The 15,281-nt window shown below is 41.3% G+C and overlaps 1 protein-coding gene across 2 annotated transcripts in view; it reads right to left on the minus strand.

Moving 5' to 3' along the window:
* Nucleotides 1–14,741, minus strand: part of EEA1 (early endosome antigen 1) — a 127,018-nt gene extending 112,277 nt beyond the window's left edge. For both annotated transcript variants that reach the window (XM_078076408.1, XM_078076407.1), the window contains exon 1: nucleotides 14,477–14,741. In XM_078076408.1, the coding sequence (XP_077932534.1) occupies nucleotides 14,477–14,500 (24 nt within the window). In that variant the 5' untranslated portion in view covers nucleotides 14,501–14,741. The remainder of the gene's footprint in view (nucleotides 1–14,476) is intronic.
* Between the last annotated feature and the right edge of the window lie 540 nt (nucleotides 14,742–15,281).

Raw genomic sequence — 15,281 nt, forward strand, 5'->3', positions numbered from 1 at the left:
TTGAAGCAAATTTAGAGTATTTTTTTTTAAGATTTTATTTATTTATTTGAGAGAGAGAAAGCACGAGAGCAGGGGGGAGGGGTAGAGGGAGAGGGAAAAGCAGACTCCCCACTGAGCCGGGAGCCTGATGTGGGCCTACATCCCAGGATCCTGGGATCATGACCTGAGCAGAAGGCAGACACTTAACCAACTGAGCCACCCAGGCACCCCGAGTATCATGTGTTTTGTTTCAACAAATATGGACAGCCAGACACAAAAATATACCAAAATAAGAGTTCATACTCTACTTTTGGGAAGAAGCCACTTTTCATTTTTTAAGTCTTAAAATCTCTTGACAGAACTGTGAATGGTGCTGATAATAAAACTTCCTGAACAGAGCATCAATGGGCCATGCTCATAATCCCAGCAAATTGTCTTACACAGTACTTAAGAATCTAACAGAAATTCTAATCTACTGGCTATGGATTCCTGTTATAAGAGATATGTAGAGTATCAGTTTCAAAGAAGTGGAACACAAAGTTCATAAAATTAAAATCCATCCTGAATATAATCATCTTTTATGAATCCGTCAGACTATCCAAATAGCAGATGATTTGTAATTTGAGTTCCCAAGGAAACACACTCTGACACTCTGAAATCTACAAGCAGGTTTACTGGGGAGTGCTCTGAAGAACACCTGTGCCGGCACAGGGGAAGCATGACTGGGCAGAGGGAGAAGATAAACAGTACTGATCAGTAGCACAGTTGTAACAGCAACCTCAGCTAATCCTACCAAGAGTCCTGAAGCTAGATGGCCCTTCACAGAAGTCCCGAATCAAGGCAAGAGGATGATTCTTTGTATTCCCCACATCAGCCAGTAATGAGGCTGCTTCCGGAAAGGGATATAATCTTGGGTGAGGAAGCTTCTATTAGGGCAACTCCCAGAGAAGGACACAGCTATGAGCCATCAGCTCCATGACTCTAGGCAGCTAGGACAATGTGTCTCTGTCCTGAAGGAAGATCTAAGTGCCACATCAAAGCATCCACTGCAACAAATGTACCTTACTTGAGTTCTCAAATTTATCACTGAATCCTTGCTTCCTAAGACAGTTTTTTCTCAGCAAAGATGCTAGAAAACAGGGTAAAAGTTATTTGGACTTGTTATATAACACATTTAAAATGCTACTTTAGGGTGGCAAATGATCTGCAGACTCAAAATCTTGGTACTTTCTTGGTTTTCAAATAACAGCTTTACCCTAAGAGCACCTTAGAAATCACCTAGGTGGTGTGCTCAGTGGACAGAGAAGGAAAGTGAAGCCAAGAAAAACTCAATGATTTGCCTAAGAACATGAACTCAAGTCTCTTGTTTCCAAATTCAGTGATTTCTCTACTTGCTCTGGTGACTTTATACTCAAAAACTTAATAAAATCAAAATAACCCTGAGGCATGAATCTTATTTTAAAGCTCAATACCAACTTCTCCTGGATCATTTGCATTTTCAAAATCATGAACATAAGAAACTTGAGTTTTATACTAGTTAAAGAAATGTCAATTGGTAGTCTGGCTAAATGAAATATTCTATCTTTCTATTAACAATAATAGCTAACATATAACCTCTATGACAGGCATGAAGGCAAGCACTTTGTCTACATTATGTCATTTAATGCTTATAACAATCCTTTGAATAAAGTCAAAGGGATTGCTCCCATGTAGCCAAGGGGGGGAAAATACGGTTAAAGAAGCTAAATAAATTGTTAGCTAAGATTACAAATGTAACGCACAAAGCTGGGATTCAATCTGACTTCAAAGCTTGTGTTCTTAATGTTAACCATACAGCCTGTGCTTCTTCTCAATTTTCCTTTTCTGAACTACTCAAATTTCTGTGATGTAGATGGTTTATTTTCATAACCAGAAACATATCATTTTATTATTTTCAAATATTTTTATTTTAAAACTATATTATTCCTTAAAATATTTAAAAGCTGCAAAGAGATATGAGGTTATATCAAAAAATAAACATCCCACAGAACAAAATAAATTCATACGTCCTTATCAGATATCTAACTCAATATGATTTACCACTTAATCTACCCCACATGACAATGTATTTTGGCATAGCACTGTATAAAGACAAAAATTCTTAAAACATTTTCCAAATATTAAAGTCCAAATAAAGTATCACTGAGACTCTAAAAACTTTTATATTAGCATACTTATATAAAACTTAGCCAGAGTCTGATATTAAAGACTGAAATGAGACTAAAGGGTGGTTTTAAATTTCAACTACTGCTATAGTCTATGCAACACTTAAACAGATGTCAATGCAACTAAATTATTCATGTTCTTGTATTTAATCTGTCAATCAATCATAATGCAGGTAATAGTCGTGCTGCTATCCTAAAGTAAGCTATCCTACCATAGTCCACGTTGAGAACATAGTCCAAGACAGCCAGGTTATATGACCCTGTGTCTACTGGCCAATTGACCAAAGATGTGATCACCTGGATCAAACAGCAGATATTCACAAGCTAGCTAGCAGCCAATAACATGGCCCAGTGGCAAAAAAGAAAAAAAAAGAAGTGCCCAAAGCCAAGAACGAACTACTGCTAGGTTCCACGCTTAGGCCTTTAAATTGCAAACTATAAAGAGAAATGATTAATTAGCCACACAAACTGGCACTAAACAGATAAACAGTGTAGTCATGTGGTAAAGTAAGAGTACATGGAACACCCCACCAAATCAGAGCTATAACCCAACCAAAGTTTCAAAAGATCATAGACTCTGAGTACGCAGAAGCCATGAAGAAAAAAACTAGAATAGAGGGTAAGAAAATTAGCTGAGAGTGGAAACAAAAGTATATAGATACAGGGGACACAGATAAAGAGTCACTGAGTTCTTTAACAGCTCAACTCTACAGTGAAAATCTATAAAGCCCTGTCATGAAAGTCCCTAATAACACTACCTTGGAGCCTTCAAAGCCTTCCAGTAAAAATGAGAGGCTCAGCCCCATACTAAATGTTTGATTTTGAATTTCCATAAAATTCCATCTTTTTTATCGCTGAGTGCATCTTTACAACCACTACTATGCTACTTTTGAGCTAACCTGATGGATCCTTTATTCCTAGAACCAAATGAATTTAATCATAACTATTATCACTATTTCAGAGCCATGGTAAAGCTCATTCTAGAAGAATGATGTGTAAATTGTGTGTTTCATGGTACCACAACTCCTCAGAAGGAATAGTCCTAAGTATTATATGACCACACTCCACTTCCAACCTCAGTTGACTAAACCATCAATGAACACCTTTGGCCAGCCAGAGACCTATGCATGACCCAATGAAAAAAGATGCAGAGGACATTTTAAGTCTTCTCTTGTATTTGGGAATTGAGACACTGGGCCAGTTGATTACACAAAGCTAAGGTGAAAAGTACATAGAATTGAGTGGTCAGAAGACCATTTGGGGTCTTGAACACACTGAGTAAACAGCAACAAGGAGGATGGACACAGAGACAGAGAGACAAGATGCCAGTGGCCCATGAAAGACAAAGACAAGGAGAAGAACTGCCTCCATCCCTGACACCATTATCATGAGGCCTAACTGTATAGCCAATTCTTCTTCATGGATCACTTTGAAACTTTCCAATAAATCCCCCTTTCAACTTAAACTGATTTGAGGAAGTTTCTAATCCTTGAAAATAAAAAATCATTTATTAGAACATTGTCCAAGGATGACAAATTCATTCATGCATTTAATATTTAATTAGTTTCTACTTCCTCTAATCCATATTCCTCAGCAAGTAGTCTATTCTCCCTGATTCCAATTCCTTACTTCCCAATTTGTTCTTATGACTCTCCTGAAACAACTAGGTATGACTCAACTGTTCCATTCAGTGGACACTTCTCAGTACTTACTTGACTTGACTTCTCTTCAAGATATGTATTTGTACGTATCTAATACTTGCCTCCACTTGTCTCCTGTGTGCTGGACCTGTATTTCCACCTGCCTTATGAACATCTCCACTGGGATGGCCACACCTCTAATTCACATTCATCTTCCTCCCCAAATCTGCTCTTCTTCCTCCTCTATTCTTTACCTTAGTCCATTCCACTATCCTCTCAGCTACCCAAACTACTCACAAGTCAATAAGCCCTATCAATTTTACACCTTAATTTTCTTGAAAGTCATTCTTTCTTTATCCCCAAAGCCATTGTCTAAATTCAAGCTTTCATCATCTCCTGAACTGAAAACTAGAGATCCAGAAAGTCTGATACAATGGAGGGACTTGGGAATCTTTTTTTTTTTTTTTAAGAATTCCAAATGATTCGAATGTGCAATAATTTTAGAACTAAAAAGTTATTATTTTCTAGCCAGTCTCTCCCCTAATGGAGCCATCCTCTCTACACGGCCACCAACATATATTATTGAAAAACCACCAAGCATCAAACACGAAGTTAGATCCTACACACTAAAAAAAAGAAAACAAAATCCCTACCTTAAGGGATCTCAAGTCTACTAGGGAAATAGTCAGGTAAACAAATTACAAAAATTTTCTAGAGATCTAAATTGTAATAGCTACTATGTAACAGATGTTTATTGAATGCTGGATACTGTGGTGAGTACTTCATGAACATTATTTCATTTAATCCTTCCACAACACTTTGGGATATATAATATCATCAATTTACAGATAAAGCAACTGGGTCTCAGAGAGCTTGAAATTTTGTATAAGATCTCACCCTCATGAGTGGAGGAGCCCAGGGCTTAAATGATGGTCTAATACCAAAAGCCTGTTCTCCTAATTAGCATGGGATGTTTGGGGAGAAGAAGGAAAAAAAAAAAAGGTAAGCAAATAACTCCCAGGGTCACTTGAACTGAGCAATGTCTACAAGTGATGGTAGGACAGTCTGAGCAGAATAAAGCGCTTATACAGAGTTATGAAGGGATGAGAGAAGAGGGTAAGTTGTGAAAAACACAATTAGTGAGAATGGCAAGGTCAAGGCCATGTGCAGAGGTAGGTGGAGATGAGCCTGAAATCGTATAAAAGAACCAGAGCATTATGGGCCTTGTGTGCCAAGGTAAAGAGTTTGGACATCTCCTATGGGCACTGATTAATTACCAACATATTTTAGATAGATGAGTGATTTACCAATTAACTTTCTATAAAGATTACCCAAGAAAAATATTTTTGGAGGGTTTTCCTTATTACAAATTCGATCATTTAAAAACTTTCCATGGCTCCTTATTGTCTATAGTATAAAGTCCAAAACCCTTTCCAGTCTCATCTCTTACAACGACACCCATCCACATGCAGAAAAGCTCACAACTCCCATAATGCTGTGCTAGGCTGTTTATGCTCTTGCATTTGCTTGGTCCCTGTCTCTAAAGATGGCTTCTCTCCCTTGCTCCTGTTTGCCTATCACTTCTAGCCTCTGCAAGACCTTCAACAATCCCATTCCTTGTCTCCCCTCAATCCTTCCTTCACTGGACTAGTTACTTTTTCTTTTGTTCTCACAAACTCTTCCTCTATGTATCTATTAACACTTACCACATTACTTTGTAATTATTTACATATCTGTTTCCCCCACTAAAACTCCTTAAGAGTTTTTAATCCCCAAGCCCAGTAAAGTAATTAGCACAGAATAAATGCCCAATAGTATGATGAATGTCTACACACCCACACCCACACGATTTAAAAAAGGGCGGGGGGGGGGGGGGTGATAAGAAAAGTTTTCCTTGAAGAAATCTGGAGTATATAATAATAACAACAACAACAACAAAATACCAACATTAGCATCAGCTAACATTTACAGAGAGGTATGTGCCAGATACTGTCAAAATCCTTTACGTATATTAATTCAGTTAGACCTTACAATAGTCCTATGAGACAGATACTATTATGACCATTTTAGTGAGACACAGAGAAATCAATAACTTGCCCAAAGCTACTCAGCTAGTAAATGGGATACAAATATCACCCCAGGCAGTCTGGCCCCAGAGTTCAGCCTGTTAACCACGAACCACACTGTCTTGTTAGCACAAGCAAAAGACCACGAGGATAAGAAGAAAAAACTCAGTTCTAGCCCTGGTTCTTTTAAATCTCAATCTCTATTCTTTTTTTTTTTTTTTTTTTTTTTTTTTAAGATTTTTGTATTTATTTATTTGACAGAGACACAGCGAGAGAGGGAACACAAGCAGGGGGGAGTGGGAGAGGGAGAAGCAGGCCTCCTGCAGAGCAGAGAGCCCGATGCGGGGCTCGATCCCAGGACTCTGGGATCATGACCTAAGCCGAAGGTACACGCTTAACAACTGAGCCACCCAGGCACTCCTCAATCTCTATTCTTAACACACTAAAAGTAAATCTACACAGAGAGAAAATAATTCCACTTTTTAAAATTTGTTTAATAAATTAGTAGTAACTGCATCAAACTTAAATGTGTAACCAATCTGAGAAGCCTTCCCTAACATCTCAGTTTGGATCAGGGCCCTCTTGCTGTATGCTCTTGGGGCTCCCTGTGCTTTTCCTTCCTAAGACTCATCCATGTGACGAAAAAGCTATGGGATTCTTTGAAGTTCCTCTTTCACTAAGCTCCACAGAGGTCCGTGTCTCTTTTACTCATCAGTGTGTCCACAGCACACAGTGGGCCCATACTAGACATTTGAAGAATAGATATGTTCAAAAGGTCTTCCTCGGGCATCTGGGTAGCTCAGTCAGTTGAGCGTCCGACTCTTGATCTGGGCTCAGGTCATGACCTCAGGGTCATGAGACTGAACCCCACGTCAGGCTCCTCACTCAGCATGGAGTCAGCGTGAGGATTTCTCTTTCTCTCCCTCTGTCCTTCCCCCTGCTCATGCCCACGCATTCTCTCTCTCAAATAAATAAATCTTTAAAAAAAAAAAAAGGTCTTCTTCCCTATTCATTACCTTTTTTTCTGCTCACATTGTCATCACGCTAATGCAAATCATAATTTCTTAGTGCCTAAAATATTAAAATCTCTCCTATCTGATCTCTGCCTAGACTCCCCTATGGTTTTAATATATCACATGCAACACTGACAAATAAATCTTCCTAAAACATTCCTTTTCAATACGCATTCAATAAATATTATTAACTCCTACTTTGTGCCTGAAGAAAACCAGGATGTCACCCCAAAATATGCCACTTTGGCATACTGATTATTTTTAATTAAAGGCACTAAAACAGCAGGTACACAAGAACACTCTGACCCTCTTTTCTTCCTGAAAGCAGGAGATAAAACTCTCATGTGAAAGGCATCCTCACTGTAGCAGGAGGAAAAAAGACATTCTCATCACCAGAGACAGAGAATTTGGGACTGAGAAATCTGTGTAAACAACCCTTGTTAAACTAACCCTTATCTTCTTGGCTACTTCTTCACCGTTTACTAACCCCCAACCCAAACCCCTCTGTCTTGTTAATTCTTCACAAATGCATTGTTTCTTTGTCTAAAAGGTATAAACACCTGTTCTGTCACTTATTTGGGTCCTCATTCTCTTGTGAAGCTGCCCATACATATGTAAAAACTTAATAAAATTTGTATTCTTTTCTCCTGTTAATCTGCCTCATATCAGTTTAATTCCAAGTAAGGCCTAGCCAGACACCAAAGAAGGTAGAGAGAAATTCTGCCTCTCCTACATACCAAATATATTTCACTGCTTAATAAAATCTTATGATTTCCTGGGGCGCCTGGGTGGCTCAGTTGGTTAAGCGACTGCCTTCGGCTCAGGTCATGATCCTGGAGTCCTGGGATCGAGTCCCTCATCAGGCTCCCTGCTCAGCAGGGAGCCTGCTTCTCCCTCTGACCCTCCTCCCTCTCATGCTCTCTCTCTATTATTCTCTCTCTCTCGATAAATAAAAATCCTTAAAAAAATTATTGAAAAAAAATAAAATCTTATGATTTCCTAATGCCTACAGAATAAAGTTCAAAATGTCAAATTTGTCTGCTGAAATAAATGAGAAGGAAAGCCACCCCAGACCTGGGTTTCTAATCCCATTCCCCACTAAAAGAAATAGGGCTCCTCAGAGAAATGGCCAATTTCAGGGCTGGGAGAGAGTAATGGATGAACTTAGAATACATTGTTATGCCAGAAAGTAAGGAAGAGCTAAAAAAAAAAAAGAAAAAAAAATTATAGAACCATGACAAAACAACATAGGGGCCACACGAAAGGGGCTCTCACTGTTCAAATCTGACACAGTTTGACCACCAAAATAATTAAGTACAGTGATGAGTTATAAACCATTTTTAAAAACTGAAATTATGAGTCCATAACAATAGGAAAGCAAAAAAGGAAGCTGAGGAGGAGGAGAGATGGATGGAGAGAGGGAAGGAAGAACAGGAAAGCCAATGACCAACTGGTAAAGAAGAAGGGAATGCTGGGGCGCCTGGGTGGCTCAGATGGTTAAGCATCTGCCTTCAGCTCAGATCATGATCCCAGGGTCCTGGGATTGAGCCCCGCATCGGGCTCCTGGCTGAGCAGGGAGCCTGCTTCTCCCTCTCCCTGTGCCTCTCCCCCTGCTCATGCTCTCTCTCTCTGTATCCTTGTGTCTCAAATGAATAAATAAATTAAAAAAAAAAAAAAAAAAAGAAGGGAATGCTGGAGTGGGAAAATCATTTTGCAGTCACTACGGTGAAGACTAGATGAGGCAAGAATGAACAATGAATGCTAAATTTAGGGGAAATTTTTGATAAGGAGCAAGGTATTTGCATGGTCTTATAAGCAGATGTCTATTTACTGCAAAAAGAAGAAAAAATTTTATACAGTCAAAAAGTTGGACTACACCTTAACCTTTGACAAGATAATCAAAACTAACAGCACCTATGAAGGACAGAAAGACATCATGGGCCTCCAGATGTGATAACCTGAGAAGGACACATCTTCTAGGCAACACTCTGGCCCAGAATGCATAATTTCAATCTAATCACAAGAAAATATCAGGTAAAAATAACATGAAGAATAGTGTAGGTGAAAAAAAAGCTGGAGGATATGTACTCCTCAAAAATACAGACATGTTGTGATGAAAAGAGGCTATACCAATATAACAACTAAATATAATATCTAATCCTAACTAGACCCTAAACTGGTGAAGGGGAAATGCTACAAAGGACATTACCAGGGCACCTGGGTGGCTCAGTTGGTTAAGCGACTGCCTTCGGCTCAGGTCATGATCCTGGAGTCCCTGGATCAAGTCCCGCATCGGGCTCCCTGCTCGGCAGGGAGCCTGCTTCACCCTCTGACCCTCCCCCCTCTCATGTGCTCTCTCTCTCTCATTCTCTCTGTCTTAAATAAATAAATAAAATCTTTAATAAAAAAAAAAAAAAAAAAAGGACATTACCAGATCAACTGGCAAAACTGGAATTATAGATAGCAAGTGAACCAATATAAATTAAGTTAACCACTATACTGTGGGTATGTAAATGAATATACTATTCTTCATTGAAGTATTCAGATGTAAAAGACCATAACTGATCTTCAAATCAATCATAAAAAAAAAAAAAATGACACATACAGAGAGCAAGAGAAGAGAGAAGAAAGTGTCCCTTGTATTATTTTATTCTTGCAACTTTTTATAAGTTTGAAACTAGTTCCAAATAAAAAGTTAAAAGTTATATATGAACTCAACTAGACCTGCACCATCCAATACAATAGCCATTATCGACATGGGGCTGTAGAGTAGTTGAAATATGGTTAGTCCAAATTGAGACGTGCTGTTCATGCAAAATACACACCAGATTTCAAAGACTTAGTCCAAAAAAAAAAAAAAAAGGAATGTAAGATATCTGAATAATAATTTTTATACTGATTACACATTGAATATTTTAGATATATTGGGTCAAAAGAAATATATTTTAAAAATTAATTTCACTTTTTACTTTAAATGTGGCTACTAGAAACTTTATTTTTTTTTTTAAGATTTATTTATTTACTTAAGAGAGAGAGTTCACGAGCGAGGGTAGGGGCAGAGGGAGAGAGAGAATCCCAAGCAGACTTCCCGCTGAGTACAGAGCCCAAAGCAGGGCTTGATCCCAAGACCCTGAGATCATGACCTGAGCAGAAACCAAGAGTTGGATGCTTAACAGACTGAGCCACCCAGGCGCCCTTTTGTTGTTTTTAAAGATTCATTTATTTATTTGAGAGAGAGAGACTTTAAATTATGTATGTAACTCACATTTGCACTGAACAGGGCTGAGCTAGACAATCAAGAATCTCCACAATGGGGTGCCACATTATCTTTGCAACTGTCTTTCTCAATTTCTTTCTGCCCTAAACATATCTCTTATCTCTAAAAGTCACTTGGTTTAAGCTACTTGAGGGTAAGGATTGTATCTTATTCACTGCTGTACCCCCAGTTTCTAGCACAAAGCAAGTGTTATAAATATCTGTTTATTAAAAGGCTATATGCAAAGGAAAGAGGGAGGGCAGGAAGAATGAACTTATTCCCATATCTGTGTCTTGCTTATACTGTTACTCCTTCCTAAAAAGAAACCTTCCTCTCTAAGACCTCTCCTAAACACACACATTCTTCAAAACCCCATCTCATGCTCATTTTCTCCAAGACTCCCCGCTCTCACAGGCTGGTTCCGATCTTTCCTCCCCTGTACTACTACAGCCTTCATTGTCTATATCATTTTCTTTGGCACTTAATCATATCCTTGAGGAAGAAGTTAGGTCTCATATTTTCCCCCTATCTTCCACAGTGATTAGCACAGTGCTAACCATATCAATTTGAGTAGTGGAGGAAAGGGTAACAAGGTGCCAGAAAAAGGGAAATGGATTGTGCTGGGAAAATTTGGCTCTTGTCTCAGTTTTGACATCTACTAACTGTGTTGCCTTAGATTATCAGTTAATCTGTTTTTATTTCTCGTTTTTAAAATCAGACCTGCTGACCATAAAAAAAAAGCCTTTTATTTCTACAATTCTATAATAATTAAGTCCATTGTTTTCTTTGGCAATGGTGTTGATATATACCAGTGAAAGGAAATCTAATACACTAAGAGTAAATTTCTTAAGAAAGAAATAGCAATAAAGTTTACAAACTGCCTAAAGTACTAAATACTGATCATTTATTCTGTCTGGTCATCAAGCACTTTATTTTTTCTTTCTTTTAAAGATTTTATTTTTAAGTAACCTCCACATCCAATGTGGGGCTGGAACCTAAAACCCTGAGATCAAGAGTCACATGCTCCAGGATGAGCCAGCCGGGTGCACCATGGTCATCAAGCACTTCAAATTCATAGTTCTCTTCAAAGGACCATTAAGCAAAATAGTCAACACATACATACTGGAACTACCTTAAAATTTTTCTTTTCTAATTCAGACCCTTTCAAGCCTCAAAAAGACAACTTTTAATAAGCTAATGGAAAAAAAAAAGAAGAAGGAAGAGGAGGAGAAAAACCAGAAACAAATTTTCTGTAAAGTACCCTTGGGACCTTACTGGTGATATTCAAACACTCTGAGTTACAACTGATTGTAAGCACATTGTCTGTATCTTCTTTCAAAAATGCTTTTTTAAAGGACACTATTCAGAAGAAAATAACAACAGTTAAAAGGAAAAGGTCATCTAAAAACAGAACGTTAAAAGAATGCAATATAATTTCAAAGCATGGAGACCATTTCAAACGAATCTCTAAATTAGCAACTTTCATCTTAATCTTGTATTTTATTACCTCTGCTGAGAAACAAGATTATCAGTGTGGGGTAAAACAAAATGGTTGTCACGTTACATAATGTAAAGATTCTAGTTATATTTGCTAGTAAATACCACCTGTGGACTTAATAAAATGTATATGGTAGGTTCTAAACTAGTAATACAAATCACCAGATTTCTTTAAGGCTTTTATCAAAATGCCCCTATTAAATGCTGAGATTTAACACTGACCCATCTGCAAGATAAATGCTGAACTCCTCTGAAAGGACTCTAGATCCTCTAGGGATCTAGTCTGTAGCTACCCAGGCAGCTTCATCTCCCACTAATCCCTGCACATCATTTCACTTCCTAAACTTAATTGTTCACACTCCTCCTACTATTACCTGCCCCTTTCATGACTTCATGCCTTGGCATTTGCTGCTCCCTCTGCCTGACATGCTCTTCCTTCTTTGGAGCTGAGAATATGACCTCCTCCCAGAAGCTTGTCCTGATGGTCCCAACACCTTCACACAGAGTAGCACTCAGGGCACTCTTCATTCTTCTATTACAGAGCATTGTAATCACTTTCAGATGTCCACTTCCCCTACCTGGCTGTGAGTTTTAAAGGCAGGACCCATACCTTCTTAACTGTTTCCCAGTCCCTTGCATAAGTTTGGTGTTTCCTGACACTCACTATAAATACACAGGGTTATAAAAGTAACTGTGAGAAACAATTCAAATTTTCCTATTAAAAGAGTATACACATTTAACACAGTGGTTCTCAATCAGGGGCAATTTTGTCCTTAGGAAACATATGGTAAAGCATGAAGATAATTTTGGTTGTCACAAAAGAGGAAAGGGATGGGGGAGGGGGTGTACTGGCATGAAGTGAGTAGAAGCCAGAGGGATGCTGCTGAACATCTTAGAATGCAAAAGAACAGCCCCCCCACCAACAACAAAGAATTATCCAGTCACACACGTCAATAGTACCTTGGTTAAGAAAGTCAGTTGTCAAGTGACTTATTCATATGTGATGATCCCACATCACATCTCAGCAATAATCAGAATTTCAATTTTGCAATTTCAATAGAAACTTCTGTAACAGTTGTGTATGCACATGGTCTTTATATAAAAATGATCCTTATACAATGGTAATGCTTAACAACATTAAACCAAGAGTACTGGAAAGCATCCCGTATTTCTGAAAATTAATCTATAACTACCAGAAGCTATTCTTTTTTTCAAAGTTTTTTGTTGTTGTTGTTTTGTTTTTTTTTAATAATCTCTACACCCAACATGAGGATTGAACTCATGACCCCAAGGTCAAGAGTCGCATGCTCCCGGGACTGAGCCAGCCAGGCACCCCTACCAGAAGCTACGCTTAAGTCAGTAAACACTTTATTTTATTCGTAAACTTTAAAGCAAACCATAGGCAAACTAATTTTCAGATGTGGAACTATGACAGAAACACAGTCTGAGGCATGAGGTAATCAGTTCCTCCAGGTCCGATAGAAGGAAAATCTCCAAGTACAACAAGTAAATCATGCACAGATGTCTTTACTGTTGAACACAGGAACTGACGGCAAGAGTAAAGGGCATGCCCCTGCTATTGCCAAAATCATCAGCTTATCGAGATTTTAAAAAACCACTGCAAAAAATCATCAGATGTCAATACAGGGTGGTAGACACAAAAGTTAACTATTTCTCCCCCTGATATATGACCAAGTTTCACCTGACTTGAACATTTCACAAAGCTATGCAGGATCCAAGAACACTCCCTTTCTATACAGTGGATGACTCAACTGTCTTTGGCACATTCCTTGACTGAATACTACAAATTCACTAATTTCTTTTGTCCTTTGAACTGGTTATTCTACTCCCTCAGTAACCAACTGAGTTTGGCCCAACTTTTCAATCATTTACATTTTGTTGCACCCTCTCAGTTAAAAAATAAAAGGCTACCCAAAACAAAAACTTGAGTACAGCAACTCTTGTAGGAAATGATACTCTATTATCCTAGGAACTGATTTCTAAACAATACACATACAGCTTTCCAATGCTCTTGTCTTTATATCTTAAGGTTTTTCCAGCTATCGAATAGGGATAGCACTGGCAGAAAGTGAAGGAGTTAAGTGTCTGTCACTGGATAAAGCTTACTGCGAATTTATTCTTGGAGAGCTCAAAAAAGGTACTGGGCTGAAAGGGCGAAACGCATTTTTAATTGGGGGGAAAAAAAGTTTCCAACAGTGAGTAATATCTTCCTTCTCTGCTGATTTTGCCAGTAAGTGTCGGTACCACGATTGGGCCCGAGCTAGGCCGGGTTTCACCACATTACCCTGCAAAACCGCAGCCGAATGTGGCAGGTGCGAGCAAAGTTGGGGGGCGCGGTGGGCGGGGAGGGGGGAGAGGCTGAGCAAGCCTCCCGCAATCTCCCACGGGGCGCTCTCCACCCGGCTGGAGGCACTAACTCTCCATTTGCACTGCCATTCCCGGAGCTGGAAGGAACGCGCCGGCACCACACCCTCCCGCCCCGCCGCCCGTCTCACTGACAGCCCCGCGCGGGAGCACGACGCCGGGCCTGGGCGCGCGGGGCCGCCCGGGGACTCGGCGCCCGCGCGGGCTCCGGCCTGCCTGCCCCACCCGCCCTCCCTGCCCCCGCGGCCCGCCCCCGGGCCGGACGGCCGAGGCCTAACCACCTCCCGGGCTGCGGGGCCTACAGAAGGAAGGAGCCCGCGCTAAGGAGCGGCACCCGGGCCGCCGCCTCGGCTCCTCAGCGCGGCGGCGGCGCCCGCAGCCCCGGCTCGGGCTCTCCGGCTCACGTGCTGCCGGAAAGACGGTTTCACTCTCTTACCCTCTGCAAAATCCTCCTAAACATGGTTTAAACACCACCCGGGCCGCCGCGGTGACTCTCCGGACCCTACGCGGGACCACTCACTACTCCGAGGAGCGCGAGCGGGAGAGACGGAGTCGGGAAGGGACGGGGGAGGAGGTCGGGGCTAGACGGTGGCGGGAGCCGCTCGGGCGGCCCCGACTTCCCCACAGGCGGTGAGAAGCAGCGCGCGCCAGCGAGCGACGAGGTAGCCTGCGAGCGCCCGCCCGCCGGCCGGGCCGCCCCCGTAACTGACAGCTGGGCGGACCCGCCCGCCGCCGCCACGCCCTCCCGGTCTGTCCATCCGCGAGGGGCGGGGCCTCAAGGGGCCTGGCCCGGAACTGCGACCAATCGGAAGCGGCGGCGGCGTGGGCGGCTGCGTGACGGACAGGCGGCAGGACGCTGGCGCCGCCGCTCCTTCCGGCGGGCAAGGGGACGCCGCGGCGGCCGAGCGCACGCCCGCGCTCCGTCAGAGGCCGTGCCCGCGCGCCGGCCGCGAGCCCGCCGGGGAGGCGGGTGGGGAGACCAGGGCCGGGCCTGGGGATGTCCCTGACCTCGGCGGGAGGAGGGGTTCGGGGGGTGGGTACCTGAGGCAGCAGCTCAGGCTGCTTTGTAAAATTTGTCACCATGACCCTGGTCTTGACCTAGCCTGGACAGGATCCTCATTTCTGCTGGGAGCGCTTAGACCCTGGGTGAAAGCAAAGGATAGAATCGCAGACACGATTAACCTGCCTGTTGGGCTTCCCTCCTCTTTGTTCAACCGTCGGTTTCTTTGCTCCCTTGCTTC

Source organism: Halichoerus grypus, chromosome 6 (assembly GCF_964656455.1).
Source record: "Halichoerus grypus chromosome 6, mHalGry1.hap1.1, whole genome shotgun sequence".
Classification (NCBI taxonomy): domain Eukaryota; kingdom Metazoa; phylum Chordata; class Mammalia; order Carnivora; family Phocidae; genus Halichoerus; species Halichoerus grypus.